The sequence below is a fragment of the Cucurbita pepo genome, chromosome 9, assembly GCF_057944985.1.
Source record: "Cucurbita pepo subsp. pepo isolate OVF chromosome 9, ASM5794498v1, whole genome shotgun sequence".
Taxonomy (NCBI): domain Eukaryota; kingdom Viridiplantae; phylum Streptophyta; class Magnoliopsida; order Cucurbitales; family Cucurbitaceae; genus Cucurbita; species Cucurbita pepo.
The window spans coordinates 4,259,553-4,281,847 of NC_141806.1; the positions used below are offsets into that span (position 1 = coordinate 4,259,553).

Sequence of the window (22,295 nt, forward strand, 5' to 3'; positions counted from 1 at the left end):
TTTTTTAACTTTCAAATTTCAAATTTATAGTAACTCACACCCATAATATCTCACCTCTCACCGTCTACTCCCTTTCGAGTCTAGGATCCTTGCTTGCATTTGTTCTCTTCTCCAATCTAATCGATGTGGGACTTTCAATCCATCCCCCTTTAGGTCCCAGCGTCCTTGCTGGTACATCGCTTCATGTCTACCCCCTTTGGGGCTCAGTCTCCTTACTGGCACATTGCCTCGTGTCTGGTTCAGGGCCTAGCGTCCTTGCACACCGCCTCATGTCCACCTTCCCTTTGGGGCTTAGCCTCCTTACTGGCACATCGCCTTGTGTTTGGTTCGCGGCCTAGCGTCATTGCACACCACCTCATGTCCACCCTCCCTTTGGGGCTCAGTCTCCTTGCTGGCACATCATCTCATGTCCACCTCCCCTTCGGGGCTCAGCCTCCTTGCTGGCACATCGCCTCATGTCCACCTCCCCTTCGGGGCTCAGCCTCCTTGCTTGCACATCACCCCATGTCTGGTTCGGGGCCCAGCGTCTTTGTTGACACATAACCTCATGTCTACCTCCCCTTCAGGGCTCAGCCTCCTTGCTGGCATATTGCCCCATGTTTGGTTTGGGGCCCAACGTCCTTGCGGGCATATCGCCTTATGTCCACTCCCTTCAGGGCTCAACCTCCTTGCTGGCACATCACCTTGTGTCTGGTTCAGGGCCCAACGTCCTTGCACGCCGCCTCATGTCCACCCCCCCCCCTTTGGGGCTCAACTTCCTTGTTGGCACATCGCCCCATGTCTAGTTCGGGGCCCAACATCCTTGCTAGCGCATCGCCTCATGTCCACCTCCTTATTGGCACATCACTCCGTGTCTGGTTCTGATACCATTTGTAAAAACTCAGGCCCACCGCTGGCAAATATTGTCTTATTTAGACTTTTCCTTTCAGCTTCCCCTCAAGGTTTTTAAAACGCGTCTACTCGGGAAGAGGTTTCCTCACCCTTATAAACAATGTTTCATTCTTTTAACATTAAAAATAAATAAATAAATAAATAAATTTGCAACGAATGTATTAATTACAAAATTAATTTTTTTAAAAATTTTAGAAAATTTTAATTTTTTATAATTTAATTTGCCTATAAATAGATAAATAGAGTTCCATATTTGAACGGACCACTCCAAGCTTTACTTTTATATATGCTTTATATTTTATAAAACTTTTTATTATTCTTTTAAAAAAATTGTTAATTTACCATAATTATTATGGATGTGGTTTAAAGATATATCTACAATAATGGCTTTTTATGATGAATTCAATTAAATTTGTGGTTGAAAAAATGTGTAGTTTTAATGGACAGTGTTTAATTGGATTGTTAATTGAAAATTATTTTTTAATTATTTTTACTAGTTATTTATTACCTATTAATTTAAAATACTATTTTATTTTTATGTATAAATTGTATATTAAATATTTATCTTAAATATTGTAACGTAATATTAGAATAATTTAATTATGTTTAGGTAAAAAATTATTTATTGACCAATTCGGTATGAAAATAAATTGAAGAAGAGATAAGTTTGGACAACTTTTAAGAAAAGTAGATAGGGATATTGTTTGTAAACTATTTTCTTAAAAAAAAAAAAAGTTTATTTTATTATTTGTTTTCAATGTTTTTGTAGGGTCACATATGTTTGTTTTTTTTTTGTAATTATTATTATCATGTAGGTGCAAGTTTTTGGCTCGGGTGAACGACTAAGCCAAGAAGCTAGTCGGGTTTTGTTCGAGAAAAATAAAAGAGTTTGTATTTGCATATAAGGGATAATGGTGTGATGTTTGGTATCACAGTTGCACTAATTGTGTTTCTTGCTCTCGTCCTCAAGTAAGTCAGCCAACTAAAATGTAGGTTGTCGTTGGCATGGACGACATATGTTCAAGCCTCGTATTTGAAAAGATGGTTTAGAAAATGGAGTCGAGAGAAAATTTTAGAAACGTTTAGAAATCGATTTAAGAAAGTAATGTTATAGGCTAGCAAATAAATAAGCAACAACCACGACTTTAACAGAGTTGACAACTAGTCATAACAGATGAATGTCAAAGAGTCGAATTTTTGTAACAATTGCTAATCGATACCTCGATTCACAGGAGTTACCAATGACATAAATAATTTAATTCAAAAGTCTATTGTAAAACCAAAACATTTTCATACGTATCAAGTAACACATGTGAATCCAATACTTTTTACCAAACAAAAATAACTTAATTCAACAACATAAAACAGACTCAGAAATGGATTCCTTGGAGTCTCTAGCCCGCTAGTCCCGCTAGTCTCATCCTCGATTGACCTGCATCATCTATATCTTAATGAGTAATTATTACTCAGTAAATAGTTGGTAATTATTACTGTAATTGAGTTGTCATTCATAAGTCAGTAAATAGTCGGACTCTTATGTAAGACTCACTCTGAATCAAATACAACTCAATTTCTCTGTTATACCAACACATCGGTCAAGAACTTCACAGAAATTAGTAGACTACAATACTCGTATAAGTAGCTCATGACTCAACAAACAAACTATAAGCATAACTGAGTTATAACTTAGAGTTAATTGACAAGGAACTATACATAAACAGAAGCTAAAGCTAGTTCATTCATTGTAATTGAAATTATTTGTGCCTTCCCTTGAAAATCATATAAAAAATTACATGAGGCTACCTTCTTACATAAATACAGCACCAACAACAGACAAGAAACCTCAATGCAACCATTATACACAACAGATTCTATTGTTATGAAGAGCAGAATAATGAAGAACTATACACAATACAATCCCTCATTACAATTGTGTTCTGTAAATTCATTATGACAAAAGTTGAACTGCCGCAATCACTGGTATCTTCTCTCTTAATTTCTGTGTAACAGCCACACGAACTGTCATGACCCCAGCGGCCGGCCCTGTGATCCTAACCTTAACTATTGGCTCCTCGATACCCACAAGTTCAAGGGATCCTCCCGCCGCCCCAACAAGGTAAGGTCTTAGCTCTTCGAGTACCTAAGAAAAGGGCACAAAGAAAATTCAGCTTCTGAAGGAGTCATGGATCCATGGAGTTCATTGGAATCTACAACCAATTCAAGTGGCAAGGATGCGAACCAACTTGGATGAAAGGATAGTCAATATGAAGGGAAAAAAACGTGCATTTCTTACAGCTGGGAAAAGTTGATAACACAGTGGAGAACAATAAGTATTTCAAACAGCATCTATCAGGACGATTCAATTATACAGCGGTTGGTTCATATCATAACAAGCAAATTCATAAGTTTTAATGTTGCATTAGTATCAGGTTCATAGACTACTAATGCTGCAGGCCTAACCAAGCTGGTCGCAGTTTTGGACCAATACCAAGTAGCAAATGCATGAGAAAATCAGCCACCGGACATTGGATGCACTTAATAGACATTGCAACCAGCTTGAACTAATAGGTTCATGTTGAGGAGGATGGTTGGAAGAGGAGTCCCACATCGGCTAATTAAGGGGTTGATCATGAGTTTATGAGTAAGGAATACATCTCCTAGGGAAACCAAAAGAAAAGTCATGAGAGCTTATGCTTAAAGTGGACAATATCATACCCTTGTAGAGGTTCGTGGTTTCTAATATGGTATTAGAGTCATGACCTTAACTTAGTCATGTTAATAGAATCCTCAAATATCGAACATGGGACCCTTGAAAGTGTAGTCAAAAGTGACTCAAGTGTCGAACAAAGGGTGTACTTTGTTCGAGAGCTCCAGAGTAGGAGTCAAGGCTCGATTAAAGGGAGGTCGTTCAAGGGCTCCATAGGCCTCAGGGGAGACTCTATGGTGTACTTTGTTCAAGGGAGGATGGTTGGAAGAGGAGTCGCACATCGGCTAATTAAGGGGATCATAGGTTTATAAGTAAGGAATATATCTCCATTGATATGAGGTCTATTGGGGAAACCAAAAGCAAATCCATGAGAGCTTATGCTCAAAACAGAAAATATCATACCATTATGAAGGTTCGTGGTTCTTAACATGGTATCAGAGTCATGCCCTTAACTTAGCCATGACAATAGAATCCTCAAATGTCGAACAAAGAAGTTGGGACCCTCGAAAGTGTAGTCAAAAGTTACCAAAGTGTCGAACAAAGGATGTACTTTGTTCGAGGGCTCCAAAGAAGGAGTCGAACCTTGATTAAGGGGAGGCTGTTCCAGGGCTCCATAGGTCAGAGCTTATGCTCAAAGTGGATAATATCATACCATAGTGGAGGTTCATGATTCCTAACCGTTCATTGCAGCAAGAAGTGTTGTTTTATCAAAAGTATCCAAGAAAGTGAAAGAGGCCATATGAAGGTTTGTCTAAGTTGGGTAAAAAGAATGCTTGCTTAATCCGACCCTCAATTTCCCAATAAACATATATATCAAAGAACCCGTGGAAGCTATACCACTGTGAAAAAAACTCCAAATGTAACAGCTCAAGCCCACCGAGAGTAGATATTATCCTTTTTGGGCTTTCCCTCAAGATTTTAAAACGCGTCCATCAAGATTTTAAAACGGAGGGAAGCGGCCGTCATACATTATAAGTTGTATCCCTTGGCTAGAGATAACAGGTGGGTGGGTGTGTACAAGGCAAAAGTACGATCCAGAAACCACATATAAGTTGTCGTCCAAGTGAGAATTTATTTACCTTCTCTATATTTTCCTCGTTGAGCTCCAATCCAGTTTCTTCATCCGCTACTGGTTCCACTGCAACTATTTCAGGGATCTTCTCCATCAAACGCCGTTCAATTCCCATCTTCATGGTCATAACAGAACTCGGACATGAGCCGCATGCTCCTTGTAGCTTCAACCGTACAACATTTCCATCTATTTCATGTAATGCTACATTTCCACCATCTGCAATAAGATACGGCCGAACCTCGTCCAACACACTTTCAACATTTTCTGCAGTCAGTGGCAATTCCAGTGCCGAATCGGGAGTTGCAACAGCTCTAATAACTATAAAAAACAAATTCCAAATCAAATGACAAAGATCGGTAAGCTCAAAAGAAAGAGAACTAATCGCATATCGACCCTAACAGTGAACAATTTAAGAGATGACAGTAAACAAAAACAATCCAATAGAATAAACAACCAGAACCTTATACCAATCCAAACCACTTGAATAGAACGGAAAAAGAAATCGTACCTTGGCTACGTGAGTTAAACAGCAATCGATTACGACGGGAAAGAGATGATCTCCTCCAAAGAGGACTGCAGTGGGCAAATAATAAGGTCGAAATCTACAAGAAAATCCAAAAAAAAAAACTAATAAATTAAGTTTTGAGGAATGAAAAAGGAAGAGCAAAATCAAGAAACGAAATGAACCTTGAAGCTACGTAAACAAGGAATTCCAAGGGTTTGCGGAGCTCTGGCGCAAGGGGAGGAATTGAAAACCACGGCATGCATATTGAACACAAATCGGTGTTCCTTCTTCAGCAATAGAGATGATTTCGACAAGAATGGATGAAGAGATTGAGAAAATCGAAGGCGTAAATGAGAGTAGGAAGGGAGAAGGAGAGGTGAAAAACGCGGGGAAATATGAACAAACAAACAGTGATTAACCTTTCGCCGCCTTACAATGTTCGATCCTTTCTTCTTTCCTTTTTCCTCTTCCCAATTTTTTTTTTTTTTAATTATTATTTTATGAATATAACCTAGTTCACCAACTTCTAATTATGCCAAAATAATAATAATAATAAACGAATAAAACCCCTCAAAATCATTTTATAATGTACCCATAACTTCAATTAATTAATTTTATTACGTTCGTTTTGAGTCTAACTCATCGATAATTGGTACGTACATGCTTCATTAATTAAAATTTGTTCATATATACGTGGTTAGAAACAAATTGTTTTTCTGTGTTTGTTTTTTGTTTTTGGAAAAGAAATCAACAAATTGATTGGTCTAAAGTAGTTCAAATTCTATTAATAAATTTATATATATATATATATATATATATATATATATATATATATATTTCATACTAAAAAACAAGACCCACGAGGAAGATACTATAGGTGTACGTTGAGCTCGACAACCCAAACCGACGCAATTCGAAATATAGGAGTTTGGTTGGATTGAACTAGTATATTGGGTTGGATTGAGTTAATTTTTTGAAATCGAAAATGTTCCGTCCATATTTTGAGTTCATTTAACAAATTTTTGGGTTTTGACACAATTTTAGCTTCAGCCAACTTCTTGTGCAGCTCTGTGTATCTTCTTCTTTCTCGTCTTATTGTAGAACTTGGCAAAGACTGATCCATTGTTCCTATTCCAAGAAATGGGACATGAGCACATAATTTCCGTGACGAAACGAGTAAGCTTTTTTGTCCGGGCAGAGTGTCGCAAAGGGAGCCATAATTTTGATTTGGAATGTCAAGGTCTATCAAGCTTGGAGAGTTTAAAGTGTATTGGGGCATGACATCTGACATTGATGGGAGAAAGGAACAAGTGCCAGCAAAGATGTTGGGAAAGTGGATCGTAAGATCCCACATTGGCCGGAGAGAGGAACGAATGCCAGCGAGGAAGACGTTGGCCCTAAAGGGCTGATTGTGAGATCTCACAGAGAGAGAAACTATGCATTCTTTATAAAGGTGTAAAAATCTCTCCCTAATAGAGGCATTTTAAAAACCTTCCTTCCGACCACAAATTCCTAGAGAATTGATCTCATAGACGGAGTCCTCTTGGTACAACATTAAAGCTCGCTACAACATGCAAAAAGAATCAAGCTTCTGTGAGAAGAAAATGGCAGAAAAAACCAAACAGATCAATTTTATTTCTTCATACCAGTCAGTACACAGTACATGAAAACTTGGACAAACAATAAGGCTACATTACTAGTTTTTCATATCTTATTCCCCAATAAACTATAGTAAATGTAAATTCTACCCTTTTCTCCATTTTATTCTTAATATTATCAGTACTTGCTAACAACAAATTTTATCTTTTACGTGATCCTCCAGTTGCTGGATTTTTATCTCTTTTCTTAAAGAGTAACGAGAGCGCTGGGCGCACCATTGGCCATGTCGTGAGGACGGCGATGTAAGCGAGCAGCCAAACCGATCTACCACTCCACCGTGCAAGACAATCTGTACATTTCCTTACAGGAGTTGTGGCCGGTGTTGTATTCTTCTCTTCATATATCTCTAGTTGGTCATTCTTCCTATCATGGTCAGCCTCTTCTTTGTCCAAAATGACTTCGTCATCGGTACTAACATTCGTCGTTTCCTGGTTCGGCATGTCTTGCACAGTATCGTCTGTTGGTTCGTCGCCTACAGCAGTCACCATTCCATCTTCCAAAACACTCACGTAAGGACCCTGATCAATGGAAAAGCTCGGCGTCGGTGCTCTTGTTTTTTGCATCTGTAAGAAAGTATACGTCGAATGAGGTCAGGTTATATAGAAATCGAAGGCTTCGCAGACGTTGATAAGTTTAAAATTCCTATGGTTTTTATGATAACATTGATGGAGGGATATGAAAGGGGGATTGCAACCAAGAGAAAGCTCCAATTCTAAGACAATAGGAAAAATATTGAAAGCTGAACCTTTCTTTTGGAGAGTATCCAAAGTGGATGAACCTAGCATTCCACTTGTTTGAGGTGCAAAAGAGGTCAACAAGATTGAGAATGGATGATTCCATCATGTTTGACCAAATATAAAAGGCATTTGAAACAGGAATATCATTAGGAGAGAGATCTCAGATGAACTTGTTCAATTCTCTCATACTTGTAGTAATGCAACTCCTAAGGATTTTCAGTTGATCAATCTAATAACTTCGAAATCAGTACCAATACCCCAACAATCTTTACACAAAACATGAACATCTTTAATTTCTCGCCAGGAAAAAGAATATCTACCAATGTGGGAGGTAGGATCACAAGTACTGCTAATCCAACAGAAAAAGTGGTTGTCAAGGGAAAGTTTTAAGTGGTGTAAATACCACTTGGAACATCCAAAGCAATTGATATTTAACGTTCAAACCCATATGGTTGGATAATCGCCTACAATTTAACAATGGGCTGGTTTCCCATATCACCTAAGAGAATCTATAGGAATGAAAAGACATACTAGAATTCCATAAGTAAGATAAATTATAGAATTCCCGAACTTTCGAGCCGTTCGGAGCCTCCCACTTCCCCTAGAGTTCACTGCTCACTGTCTACTTTGGGGAAGTGGGAAGCTCCGAACCTCTTGAAAGTTTGGGAATCTATAATTTATCTTACTTATAGTAGAATTTTAGTAAGTGTGTTCATTCCTTTAGATTCTCTTAGGTGATCTGGGAAGCCAGCCCATTCTTAAATTGTAGGCAATAATAGTTGTCCAAGGAGTATTGCAGCTAGGTAGCTTGGATCTGTCTCAGGTATTAATAACAGAGTATGGTAAAGCATCAATCTATTCCTCTGTTTGGTTGGATAAAGGCCCATACATTTATCCATTGTTAGGGCTCTCATTATAGATTGGATAATCCATTCATGGTTCGTGAATTCTATTCCAATGCTATAATTTTATTAGGGTCATGTTGCTGTACCTGCTTTATTACGCTAATGTACGGGCTGGAATGCAGGACGCCAAGGAATTCATCAACAGCTCTCGCCCACCTACAGGATATGATTTGACATGATCAATCACAATTAGATGACATTAATTCCAGATTTAGCAATCAGTAATTAACTTCTTTTTTTGGGACAATTTTATACTCAAGACAAGCGCCTTGACCCAAAATGAAAGCAGAAGATCAAGCCTTTTAATCATACATTTGGAATTTTTGCACCCTTCTATTACAACATAAAACTGCCTCATAAATTAACCTGGATCTCTCTTTACTGCTAGAGTGCTACTATCATAACTTGGAGAATTGAACAAATTCCTATTTCCGAGAGCCGTTTAGAAATGGGACCATAAATATTACCACATGCTGCTGGCAGTTATCCCTTCATAGAAAGCTAGGTGTCCTCCATGCGGAGTCGTTGCTAGAACAACGTTCCTATTTGCCCTGAAAATAATTAAACAACGAGGGTTAATCAAACTCCAAAAGAGAGAATCAAACAAGTCACAGCAATGAATTTTACTCGGCCTGCTATATAGGCGAGGAAACAAAGAATTTAGAGGATTGGAAACTATTTTGAAGAAAAATTGGTAACAGATGTCGTTGAATAAGTTATCATGTTAATGGGTACCAAAAAAAATTCTTGAGGAGATAAAAAAAGGTCATGAAAAGAGTAGATGCCAACTATGGCTCAACTCACTTTGGTCAGTCATTCACATTTGAGCAAGAGGAAGTTTGGAAAATGTTAATGGCAAAAAACTAGCTTTAGACACTGGCAAAAAAAAAAAAAAAAAAAAAAAAAACTCAACAAAAAATCAATAACAAGGTGAAATAGTATAGCATTACTGTCAAAAAAAGCAAGTGTATACAAGCATGAACTAGAAATAAGTCCTACCTACACTCGTCCCATGGAATGGCTTCTTTTGTGCACAATGGATCATCCAAAGCACTGATACATAGAAGTGGCACTGCCACATTTCCCACATATGTAGAACTAGAGGCGTGCCTGTAATATGCATCCACGGTCTGGGAAAGGGAAACATGTTATAGCATTTGCATAGATATGAGAACATGAGGGGATTCTTGATTTTACATGTTACAAAAAAGTAATAATAAGATAAAATAAAATCCATACTAATTTTGTAAAATTATTTTCTATTGTTTTTAATTTAAAAAATTGTATGAACAGAAACTCCCGTTTATGTATTTTTATTTCTTTCTATATATTAATTTTAAAATGTCACAAACTAGGATCAAATTATACCTTAACTGTTGATGATTATATATGAACCGATAATTTTGAAAGCACACTGAACAGTATTTCTATTTTTTGTTCTTTACCCCTTGGAAAGCTGTTTTTTTTTTTTTTTTTTTTTTTTTTTTTTAAATTATTGTCAGACCTGTTTTACGTTTTTCTTTTTTCCAAGAATTGTTGTTTAAAATTACCCTGTCAAAATAAGTATTCATAGTAAGAGTGCATGTCTTACCTCAAAATTTGCAAGGATACGTGTGGCATAGTTATCAAAATCACGAACAGAACGTGACTGCCATGAAGCAAAAATGAAAAGATCAATATGTACGTATATATGAATTATGGTTAAATAAATAAATAAAAACTTGAGTGATAAGGTTGTAAAGGTTCGTTCTAATTTCTATTTAGAACCACCAAAGAAGTAGGAAGTCCTGAAGTTGAATCTCAGAAAACCTCACTTGCAGGCCCTTAAAAGACTACTTCGATCTATTGCATTGAATGGGTGGCCAGGTAAATAATTTAAACCTATAGATATGAGCCGCACTTTTCTTCCAATCTGTTACGAAATTAATGTAACTTATAGTCTTGTATTCCTCACGTAAGGACAGCCCAATAAGTAGTTTTGTTAATATTGAATATTTTAAAAACCCAAAGCAGAATGATGGAAATCTTGGAGGTGTATAAGTTCCAGATAAATTTTAACTGATGAACTTGTGTTGACACAACAACTAAGGTATCCATCAGAAGATCATTATATCAGAGCTCGCAAAGTTTATAATGCTTGACTTCAAATATTTCCATGCTAAAGTATGATGTAAAGAGTCAAGGACCTTCTTAATGGATTCCCACTCTGTAAGTCGAGACAAGTTGGATTGATGCCTGCAGGAAATATAATTTAGTCATCACATAAGAAACCCTAAAGTTGGAAAGATGTTAATGTTATGTTGGTTTAATAGTTAAGGCAGTAAATCTATCTAAGTTATCATGTCAATGGGTACAAAAAAAAAATCTTGAGGTGATAAAAAAAATTTAAACGTACAATAGTGCAAAACCTTGTAAGCCGTCAGCCAAAGCTTTATTATAAAAACCCTGAACAAGCCTGCGATTAATGAACCTGTCACAAATCTACAGAAGGAAATGGCATGTGAATTGTGTTAGACCATTAAAAACAGACTAGAAGCTTGGGTCCTGCCATTATACTGACATTGGGACGAGCTTCACGCACACATTGAGTCCTGAGAGAATGGATGAGCAAGGACACTCATGACTATAAGATAAATTGAACAACTCTATTACTTTATCTGTATCACAAGTATAGAAGGAAAAGTAGAAAGTAAATTAATATCAGTCCATCAGGTTTGCAGACTGTACTCGTCTCAATTTTGCTACAAACCTAAGAACAACTTCCACGCAAAGTCTTCTTAAAAAGAGACGCAAATCAGTTAAAAAAAAGAGTTGTGATGGGCATAGACTAAACGATCTTGAGATCCATTCAATAGCCTCTCTACACATGCTAATATGAACGTGCATCACAACGAGGGGAAAAAAAAACATTCGGGAAATTAAGATATAAAATAAAAGTCCAGAAAATAGACTGGCAGAATAAATAAGATGGGTTCTAGTATACCACCAAAATAACTTAGATTGCCTTGAGAATATTGGAAAAAGAATCTTTAGAGATATAATCCATTAAAGTATAACAAATCTTACATGGTTGTTCAGAACACAATTGGCATTATTTAGAAAATAAATTAACGATGAAAAAATATTGTGAAAGCAACAATCAAATCAAAATTTCAATATCTGAACAAAGAATGAAAAAGAGATGGTGAACCCAATAGATGAATGAACTTCTATTGAGTATAAAAAGTTGGTGATTCAAAAAATGTGATACAAAAACCTTCTTGGAAGTTTACACATGTATGGAGAAGAATTAAACCTATTTGAGGTCTAACAACTTAAAAACTAAAAAAATAATATAAAAAACACTTGTGTTAAATGTTTAAAGTGAAACTTACGACTTAATACTGAACAGTTGAATCTAAGAATAAAGAAGAAACTTAAAAGACTCAAAACTGAAATTTAATTATGAAACTCCTCAAATCTCAACACTCGTCGAGGTTTTTCTTTGCCACAACCCAAGTGTATCGTTGAAACACAAACTATCTGACAGTTCTCTTTTTCTCCCCTTCCTACAATAAATAAAATTGACTTTTATGTGCTTTGTTATCCCATATTGTATCGGATTGAAGAAACTGGCAGACTGGCTATCTCAAAACCTTTTTGTAGGTTCTTTTGGCTTAAATCCAAAATCACCCAGCAAGTTATGAAGCCATATTGCTTGATTTGCAGCTGGTACAGAAATTTCAACTTCAACCATAGATTCAGCCACAACTTCTAGTTTACTTGAAGTTCCAAGAGAAACAACATCACTAAAAATACTTTTAAATCCATCAACAACCAGTCCAATCACTATTAGCACATCCAATCAACTTTAAGTCCCGTGCAACAAATATTAAGTCAAACCGAGATGTCATTCTCAAGGTTTTATACTTGTAATTGATCTTAATTTCAACTAAACTTGCATGCTTCTTGAAAGTATCAAAAACTTGAACCTTGAAAACTTGTTATGCAACAATTGAGCAATACCAAGCAAGTTTTGAGATAATCTTGAAGTATCTGAAACATTGAATATCTTCTTTTCACCTTGCTTAATATGCATAATGACAATACCTTTACCCTTCAACTAGCATCATCTTGTCATGTCCAAGAATGATCTTAGGCTTTAAAGAACTACCAACTTGGCTAAACAAATTGATATATTTAGCCATGTGCATAGTACATCCATGTCAATAGGTCAGGAGGTTAGCTCTTCGTCATCAACATGAGAAGCCATAAACAATAAGTTTGTTTCTTGATTATTGTCGGAACAACTTGCTTGTTCCTAAGAATGTTGTTGGGTTTGGTTTTTCTTGGCATAACTTCTCTGTATGACTATCCTTGTTGCAATAATCACAATGATAGATTTACTTATTTTTGGACCAACATTTCTTCTCAGCTTGGTAGGTCAAAGAGGAAATTTATCTTTTCTTGATGCTCCTTTTTCCTTGTACCCCTGATCTTTGGTTGCCTATCTATCTTCTGCACTAGGTTTCTTGCCTTTAGTTTTGGCATGAATGAATTAACATGCTCTTCATTACACATTGTATCTCTTAATTAACTCATCTATAAAGAGAGTAATCAAATCAAAAGACTTTTCTATAGTTGAGATCTTTGACTCAAATTTGTTGGGAACACTAACAATTGTATTTTCCATAACCCTTAAATCTGAAATTTTCACCAGCGAAACTTATCCCATCACTTTTGTTGTGTAGTCCCTGCCAAAATCTAAATCCTCCATTTTTATCATCTTAAACTCTCTTCAAAGTCAATAATTTGATAGCTTTCACCCCGGCACTTTTTTTCAAATTCTTCCAGCAATTTATCCCAAGCTTCTTTTTTCATTTTAGAATCATTAATTAGCAAATATAAGACCACATAAAATGGCATGAATCACAGCTAAAGCCTTGGGCTTCTTTAATTTCTCCTTTTCAGGTAGTCTGATCTAAGTCAAAGTCGGATTTTCTCCCAATGGGTGAGGACCAGCATCATCAGTTGAAACAGACTCACATATGCCAAGTGCCTTGAGATAGGATTGCATATTAACAATCCAAAATAGGAAGTTTTCACCATTAATACGTGAAGAAGAGGTTACAAAAGTAGAAAATATTTTTTAAAATACAAAAATTGAATTTCTCACCCTCAAATAAAATTATAGCCTTTTAAATCGAAGGCTCTTATACCATTATTGAGAAAAAAAATGAACGATGAAAAAAATATTGTGGAAGCACTAATCAAATCAAAATCTCAATGTTTGTGGAACAAAGAGAATGAAAATGAGAGAATGGAATCCAATAAATGAATTAACTTCTATTGAAGTATAAAAAAATTAGTGATACAAAACCTTCTTGGAAGTCCACACTTATATAGAGAGAAGAAATAAACGTATTCAAGATCTAACAACTTAAAAAGTTAAAAATAATAAAAACAACATTAATGATAAATGTTTAAAGTGAAAACTTACGACTTAAAACTGAAAAAATAGAATCTAACAATAAATAAAATAAAATAAAAACTTAAAATACTCAAAACTGAAATTTATTAAAAAAAAAAAAATAAAAAAAAAAAAAGAAAAAAAAAAAAAAAAAAGAAAAACCCTCAAATATCAACAAGCATACTAACCAAAAGATCCCAAGGCGAGCAAATAGCAGCAGCACCGGAAATGGGGACATTAGCACCGTCCTCTCCAAGGTATTTTACCTGAAGGAAGCAGTATAAGTTGGTAAAGAAAAAAACAAAATTATGCATAAGACTAATTTTACGAGCTTCTCCAAGCTAATATAGTGTGTGCATAGTCTATTAAGAAATCAATTCCCAACTATGTATAATAAATATTCAAGGTTATCAAGACTAAGCAGCACCTTGACGGCCCATTTTGGTAACGTACTCATTTCATTTCCTACTTCTTATTTATGAAATAAATATATTTAGTAACTATTTTTGTTTCCAGTTTTCTCTTTCTTTTATATTAAAAATATATAAAATATATTTGGTGACCATTTCTTGTTCTCTTAAGTTTTTAATTACAAAATAAAAAGTTTACATGGAAATTAATTTCTTAAAATATATTTATTATGCATTTTATAAGTCGAAAAGGATAATATCCTGCTTTTATTTATATTTTAAAAAGAAAAACTTGATACAAGAGCAAAAAAACAAAATAATAAGAAACTAGATTTTGTTACTTTCAAATTTATACATAATTTGAGAACGTTTCTTAAACATGAGAAACAAGATACAAAAACAATTACCAAGCACTAATGTTTATCAAACATTTTGAAAGTTAGATAAGAAGATGGAATAAAGATTTTCAGACTCCACAATAAAAAATTTCCCATTGATCCCAAAACAATGTTCTGGCTTCTTAAACTAGGACAACGTAAGATTACCAATCCAGAAGAATTTATGAGCAAACTTGAGTCCATCCTACTTTTATACGTATCCTGACTTCAGGATAATATCCAATGCAGTCAAGAAAACATGAATTTATAAAGTGCTTAACAGGTAAATACTTATACCAGAACGTTTGCGCCAATACTAGTTCCAACAACAAACAGAGGGACTTCTGGATGTTGACTATGAATATGGCCAACCACTCTCCTTATATCCTCTGTCCACGCAGCATTATAGACACGTTCAGACTGACCAAAAACCAACGATTACCAAGATTTCAGTTAAGTAAGATATATCAGATATACTGAACTCCATAATATAAATTTTTAAAAAAAAAACATCTGGAAAATCTTATTATTGTGATGTAGTAAGATTAGTGGTTAATAGATATTACTCTTGGTTAATTCCTTTTAAATCTTATCATCTCGAAATTTAAAGTTTTTTTTTTAAATTCTCTATAAATAGAGAATTGCCCTCTTGTATTCTTTACCTTTTTTGTTGATAATAAAGATTCTTGATAGACTTCTTGGAGAGAATTCTACTTAGTCACTTAGGCTACTCCAAATTGTTCAACAGCTCACACTTACTTACAAAGAATACCTTTTAGAGTATTCTCTTTTCAAGAAGGAAGAAGAAACGATAAGCACATTTAATGAAGATTTACAACACAAGAAATGTGACAAAGATAAGATGTAACTATCCATACAGGCACGAAAACCACAAGCACATCAAAAAAAAAAAAAAAAAAAAAAAGTGCTAAAATTTCAACTAGCTATTCAAAAGATGGATTTCAACATAACAACTCTGCCCATACTCAATTTCTTCAAAAATACTATTAAGATTTAGATTCAAATTCTTATTCTAGTCACTCTACTGATCCCAGAGAAGATCGTGATACAAATTCAAGAGCATTCAAGAAGTTGCCAGTAACGAAAATTTACGGCACAAGAAAGAAGTTCAAGGCCAGAAAATTTTCCATCAAATGTGGACCACGGCCAATGGAGGCAAAAGTAGAAGGAAATCGGAACCAACACTTGCAAATGGAGGAAATCAGAGAAAGGTTGATGGGCTTTGAGCCTATGTTGGGGAAAGTAATTCACAATTTGGATCATCTTTCAACAAATTGACAAATTCAATGCAGAGAAATATTCACCCTAAGACAAGGACTCACAGATCATATGAGAATGATTCAAGAAAATACCATGGGGAGGCCTCTTGAACATCAATTTTCAAGATTCATGAATCAAGATTATGAATTTTGAGAAAAGAAGATTTCTACCATGGACATATACACCAAAATCGTGGAGAAAGACAAGAAAAAAATGCTCCAAGAACAGAAAGCCCACCTTCCAAAAAATGTTAGGAACCTTTTTCATCATGATAAACTTCATGAATGCGGAAATGAAGTTTTCTTAGTTCTAGATTCCAATTGTTCTAGCAAAGAATAAGGTTCTTTTTCCCCATGGATTTGATGTTAACAATTCTGATTCATTTTCAGCAAAGAAGAGGAGTGTTTTCTAAAATTTGAAAATTATTTTGACGAGGCAAATGAAGTTGAGAAAGAAATGATAGACAGTTGACCATTCTTTATATTTGGCTCAATTGCTCTTTGATGAAGTGCAAGGACATAATTCTTTAATCGTTCAAGAATATATACAAACAAAACAAGAAATTAAGAAGGAGAATGAGAAGGAAGCCAACAATATGATGTAGGATTTGTTGTTAATCAGATATTACTCTTAGTTAATTCCTTTTAATATCTTTTTAGTATTTTAATGCTTAAACTGTTTAGCAATTCTCTATAAACTGTTTAGCAATTCACCTCTTTGATTGATAATAAAGATTCTTGATAGACTTCAAGGATAGAACTGTCCTTAGTCACTTAGGCTACACCACATTGTAGGAAAATAATGCATCAATACAGTGGACTGAACCTCATGCTACCAATTCCTTGAGGATGTCCTTCCTTTAGGTTAAAGGTACTTGTTCAGTAACGCATATGCAGTCACACAATACGCAGCTAAATTAAACAAATTGTACATTACAGCAAATGAATGGGTTCCATGTAGATTCTCTTTATTCCCCGGCACTTTTTTTTTGTAGAAGAAACAATTTCAATGAGTATGAAATTGGAAAAGAAGGGGGAACCCCCAAGAAAGATGATTCCCCAGCATACTCTTTTGCGTACAACTTTCTAAGACATTTGTTTGCTTGTTTACACTCACGAACTACAAATAATACCTCGTCATTTTTTTTTTTTTGGTAAATTACTTTGGCGTTCAGTAGAGAACTTTTCCCAATTAGAGCCTTTCACAGCTTCAGCCAAAAGTTTTTTGTTTCTTATTTTTTGAAAATTAAAGACTAAATGTGAATGCCATAAGTTGACATAAAGCTTTCTAGAGACAATTATTCTTAAGCATGGAACTCAAACAAGCTTCTGTGCAGCAAAACATGATGAATTCAATCAATCTCGTCAAGACAATGCGTGCTTTAGACATACAAGAAAAGTTATCTACGCTTCAAGAATTCTTAATCCATGAATGTTAAAATATATATAAACACAGAAAAAATCATACAAAGATTAAGAGTTCAAGATGCAAGAAAAAATGTTATGATTTTGAAAATTTTGCAAGAGATGTCAATTGGATGCACACTACAGAAAAAAGCCAATGAAAAAAGTGAAAATTGCAAAATTTTGCTCTTGTGGTTGGCATTGTTCTATTTTGCATATCATACTCTGGTTTTTACTAACGATTTCAAAAACTCATAATTTTTAAGTTATGAACTATTTTCAAATTTGCAAACACAAGTGTTTGAAATCATTTGTAATATACAAATCACAGAGGTATAATTTGAAATTATCTCTTAATTCAAACAAGTCGAGACTGAGTGGAAGGTGTTATGTAGCATTTGGCATAACGTCCAGCATCCCTATTTGAAGGTTAAAGCCATGCCTACAGTGTTTAATTAATAGCCCTACAGTGTTTAATTAATAGCAATCTTACAGTTAGTGATATGCCACCAAGACCACGATGGTTGCTCACGACAACATTCCATCCACGTTTTGCAATCCTGAATGCCAAATGCTTAATGTACTGCGGAAAGAGGACACCTTCGTAAGCCCAACAAAACAACCAGACATATATAAAAACTTTGGCCAAATGCTAGCACTGAAAAAAAAATCATGATAATACTCCCTGTTCGAACTCCATCATTTATTTTCACACGCCTACTCTGAGTTAGTATTGCAGTTGTAACAAGAGAAAAGAAAAAAAGAAAAGAAAAATTATTGCGCATTATTATCATAGTTTCAATAATTCCCTTCACATTCTACTAAATACAAAATTCTACATCAAGATATCGAATAATTAGAATAGACGAGTCTTGTTTTAAGTTGCCATCACCATACTCATATGTACTTGTAACTTCATATATTTAATGACATATTTTCCATAAAGAATTTGTGTCTCTTGATCATAAATGTGTTATATCAAACATTTCATTTTATTGAAACTACCTTTTTATATATAACTACTAACTTTTAAGCCAACTTGAGCATAGCTCAACTATACCCTCAACCATGAGGTTAGAGGTTTGAATCCTCACACTTCTTAAATGATGATGTATTTTCCCCTCTCCTGAACTCTGATATGCACGTGACATTTCAGATGAAAAAGACATAATAATTTGATAATTCTTTTATTCTATTAACTGAAGAAAATAATCACTAATGATGATAATAATATGGCATCTCAAATAAAGATCCTTCCCTGTGCAAACATATATACCGGGGAAAAAGAAGAAAAAGAAAAGAAAATTCATTGGAAAATTCAGGCAATAAGAATAAATAAATTTGGCAATACACCCGTTGTGAATATGAAATATAACTTACAGCTGCTGTAGAGTCACTGGTTAATCCAGGAATGACTATAACAGTTGGTATTTTCTCATTGTCAGAAGTGCTCACATTCACGTCATAGCCATCACATTTAACTGCACAAGAGGGTACAAAGTTAGGGAAGAATCCCATAACATCACTTTGATTACTGAAAAATCCTGATGTCTTCTATCTGCTAATAGATGAACATCAGCGTGGTTGATTTAATGGAAAATATAATATTCGTCCAAATAGATCAGTGACATTTTGATCCCACAGATAACTGATATTTAGTCGAGACCTTTGAAATTTATGCCTTAGGCTCAAGAAGGTAAAGCACAAATTCTAACCCTTGAACTTCCTTACTTTTGTTTGTAAGAAATTTATAAAAAAGACTTGCATTAACATGAGGGTACACTAGGACTTAAAATTTTGCGATTCATGTCTCATCATGAGATGGCAAGAAAAACAACATCAACCAACTGCCTATAATTTGTAAAAGATAAAACCCAACAAAATGACAAATAGAACATGAGTTGTAGTTAGCTCATTTATTTTTGTCACTAAAGACTTATAAGAACACAAAAGACTAGTGATAAAGATAATGTTGCTGATAATTTTGAAAAGACCTGCATAAACATTGGATAAAAAGGAGGGTGTAAGTTTTTAAAAAAATGTGACTACACTTTCAGTTTTTAATGCATAATAGTTAATACTAAAAGCACCCAACTGTTTTGGAAATAGAAAAAGTAAGATGCCAAAGAAGTATTTCAATAGTATAAAATTCTGTCATTCTTTTATAAATATTTGATCAGTACACTCTTTGAAAATACTTCTAAATATTTCAATGGTTAAAATTCAATAAGTTGCAAGTTCTAAGAAAACAGGATTTGTAAAGGTAAATAAAAAAAGATCCTTCTGAATTAAAAAAGAAAAAATGATTAGGCAATATCGAGATTGGCACAACAAACAAATACTCCTTTTAATCATTCAGAAACATCAGAAACACAATGCATTACTGCGATCAGAGACAATAGACAAAATAGAGAAAGTAAGAACGAAATAGACAGAATAGAGTAATTAAGAACATTCTTAACTAATGAGGGAATGAATTAAACCTACCATCAGAGCCCCTTAGCCAATCCAAAGCAATTGTTCCACCATCAGGTACCCGGAATAACTGTCTGGAGAAAAAACATGGGTCCAATTATATATAAAAATGGAAGAAAAGTAACGATTGAAAGAAAAAAAAATCAGCATTGAGGGTTCCGATTATGTCATAATGAATAGTGTAAGGAGCCAAGATTACCCGCCAGGATATTTTAGAAGCTTACGATACAAAATTTTATTTACAATATTGAAACAACAGAAAATTTAATGCTAGACTACTAGTTGAATTTTCTTTTAAATCCCCTATAATTATTTTGAGGTCTCTTTTCCACTTATATTCAATCTTCTGGAAAATCAGCACACATATTGAAAGCAAACAGCGTTGATCTCATTCATAGTCAGATCAAGCAGTAGAATCTTTGATGTTCCGCAAAGTGATAATCACATATAGCTACAGTGTGATCCTGGAAAGAAGCCTCATGACTTAGTGAAGATTCTAAGTACGTCGGATAACCGACATCTTTTCTTTCTCTCTTTCCTTTCTTCATTCATGATCATTTACTTATTCATTTGGTTAAATCCTAAACGAAAATCATAAACGCGAACAGTAACAGCAGACCTTTTATAGGAGACAGGAGGACACTTGCCAACAATACTGAGGAAAATAGTCTGGAGATGAGGACTGCAAAGCCATGGAGTGGAGGAGAACCTGAGGGGAAGGAAATGAATAGAATGGCGAAGGAAGAAGAATCAGAAATGAAGAGAACATGAGAAGCAGAAAGAAGAAGAAGAAGAAGAAGAAGAACAAACCTGCCATGAAGAATCCGGCACTTGGAAACAACGGACTCGTAGAATTCGGCGTCGGATGCAACGATGGAAACGCGGTCGCCGGTGAAGGCATGGAAGAAATCGTGAAGAAAATGAATCTCGAAGAAGTTGTAGAGGAAGATGAAGAAGAGGATGAAGAGCGCAGAGAGAAGGTGAGAGAGGGGAATGAGAGAAAGCGATGTGAAGAGAATTTGATAGGGAGAAACGGCATTGGAGGTGTCGGAGCCGGAGGAATCCATGAGAATTGGATTAGCGGGAGAGCTGGTTTCAGTTGAACGCCCAGAGAGTTAATTAACGAAATAAAGATGAAAGAGATGAGCGCCGAGCCGGACTAAAAGGATACGAAAGAGTCAAATTATAAATTTAATATTTAATTTTGTTTTTATTAATAGTCAAAACTAATTTCTAACTATTTTTATCAAAATTAATTTTAAATTTTAATTATAATTTATACCTATGATCATTCCCTAGCCAAGGTGAGACTCGCTCCCAATAATCCTCCCCTTAATCGAGGTTCGACTCCTTTCTTTGGAGCCCTCAAACAAAGTACACCATTTCTTTGACACTTTAGTCACTCTTTTTACTACTTCGCTCAAAATATTTTCGATATTTGAGGATTCTATTGTTATGGCTAAATTTAAGGCATAGCTCTGCTACCATGTTAGGAATCACGGATCTACACAATGTTATACACCTTGAGCTCTTTAAGGCATAGCTCTGCTACCATGTTAGGAATCACGGATCTACACAATGTTATACACCTTGAGCTCTTATCAATTAATTAATGTATATTTATCATAATAATATAATAATATATATATATGTATATATATATATATTCGACTGACCGTGTTTAAATTTGAGATATGATCGAACTTTTTGAGTTGGGTTACAAAAATTCCTCAATCCAATCAAACCCATACCATGTATATCCCTACTTGTTTCACCAATTATTTCGAAACTTTTTATAATTGGTTCATTTGTTGAACCGTCGAAAAAATCTAGAAAAATAAAACATGAACACAAAAATAAATAAAATTTTATTTTATATTTTATAATTGATTGATTTCGGCAGATATGTGTTTATTTATTATGTCGCTATGTTTTAGATTTTTCCATTAAAATAATGGATTATTTATTTATTTATTTATTTATTTATTTTGTTTAGATTTTGAGTTTAAAAATTTTTAATGGGAGAATTATTTAATACATTAATGTAAAATAATTATCATGCAATTTTATTAAAAAAATATGTTCATAAATTTATTAATAATGGTTATTAAATATATTATAGAGCATATTTTAAATAATTATTTAAATCCATTACCGAATACTCCCATTATTTTTTAAATCTTATTTTTCAGATGGCCATTTTAATTAGTCACTTAATTAGAAATTTCATTTTTACCCTGACTTATTACTACAATACTGAAGAAAAATAAATAAATAATTGAGTATGCAAGTTCTCGGTAATTTGGCAATTTTCTCAACTTCTCTACCGCTCGTTGACAATTTTCTACCAAATATGTTGACTCGAAAATTTTATAATGAATAATATTAAAGGTATCTATGAATAAGTTAAAGTTTATAATAATA

At 34.4% G+C, this 22,295-nt stretch overlaps 2 protein-coding genes across 2 annotated transcripts; both read right to left on the bottom strand.

Moving 5' to 3' along the window:
- Nucleotides 1–2,601: 2,601 nt before the first annotated feature.
- LOC111801380 (nifU-like protein 2, chloroplastic) lies at nucleotides 2,602–5,639 on the bottom strand. Its single transcript, XM_023685358.2, has 4 exons — nucleotides 5,358–5,639; nucleotides 5,179–5,272; nucleotides 4,678–4,988; nucleotides 2,602–3,031 (listed from the first exon to the last, which is right to left on the bottom strand). The coding sequence occupies exons 1-4, from the start codon at nucleotides 5,436–5,438 to the stop codon at nucleotides 2,840–2,842; spliced, it is 678 nt and encodes a 225-aa protein (XP_023541126.1). The 5' UTR covers nucleotides 5,439–5,639; the 3' UTR covers nucleotides 2,602–2,839.
- A 1,141-nt stretch (nucleotides 5,640–6,780) lies between these two features.
- LOC111802326 (embryogenesis-associated protein EMB8) lies at nucleotides 6,781–21,022 on the bottom strand. The gene is made up of 14 exons (XM_087126886.1): nucleotides 20,682–21,022; nucleotides 20,491–20,580; nucleotides 19,884–19,945; nucleotides 18,777–18,877; nucleotides 17,890–17,979; nucleotides 15,010–15,132; nucleotides 14,114–14,191; nucleotides 10,872–10,957; nucleotides 10,663–10,711; nucleotides 10,068–10,124; nucleotides 9,476–9,606; nucleotides 8,944–9,027; nucleotides 8,563–8,632; nucleotides 6,781–7,397 (listed from the first exon to the last, which is right to left on the bottom strand). The coding sequence occupies exons 1-14, from the start codon at nucleotides 20,936–20,938 to the stop codon at nucleotides 6,975–6,977; spliced, it is 1,701 nt and encodes a 566-aa protein (XP_086983012.1). The 5' UTR covers nucleotides 20,939–21,022; the 3' UTR covers nucleotides 6,781–6,974.
- Nucleotides 21,023–22,295: the final 1,273 nt, after the last annotated feature.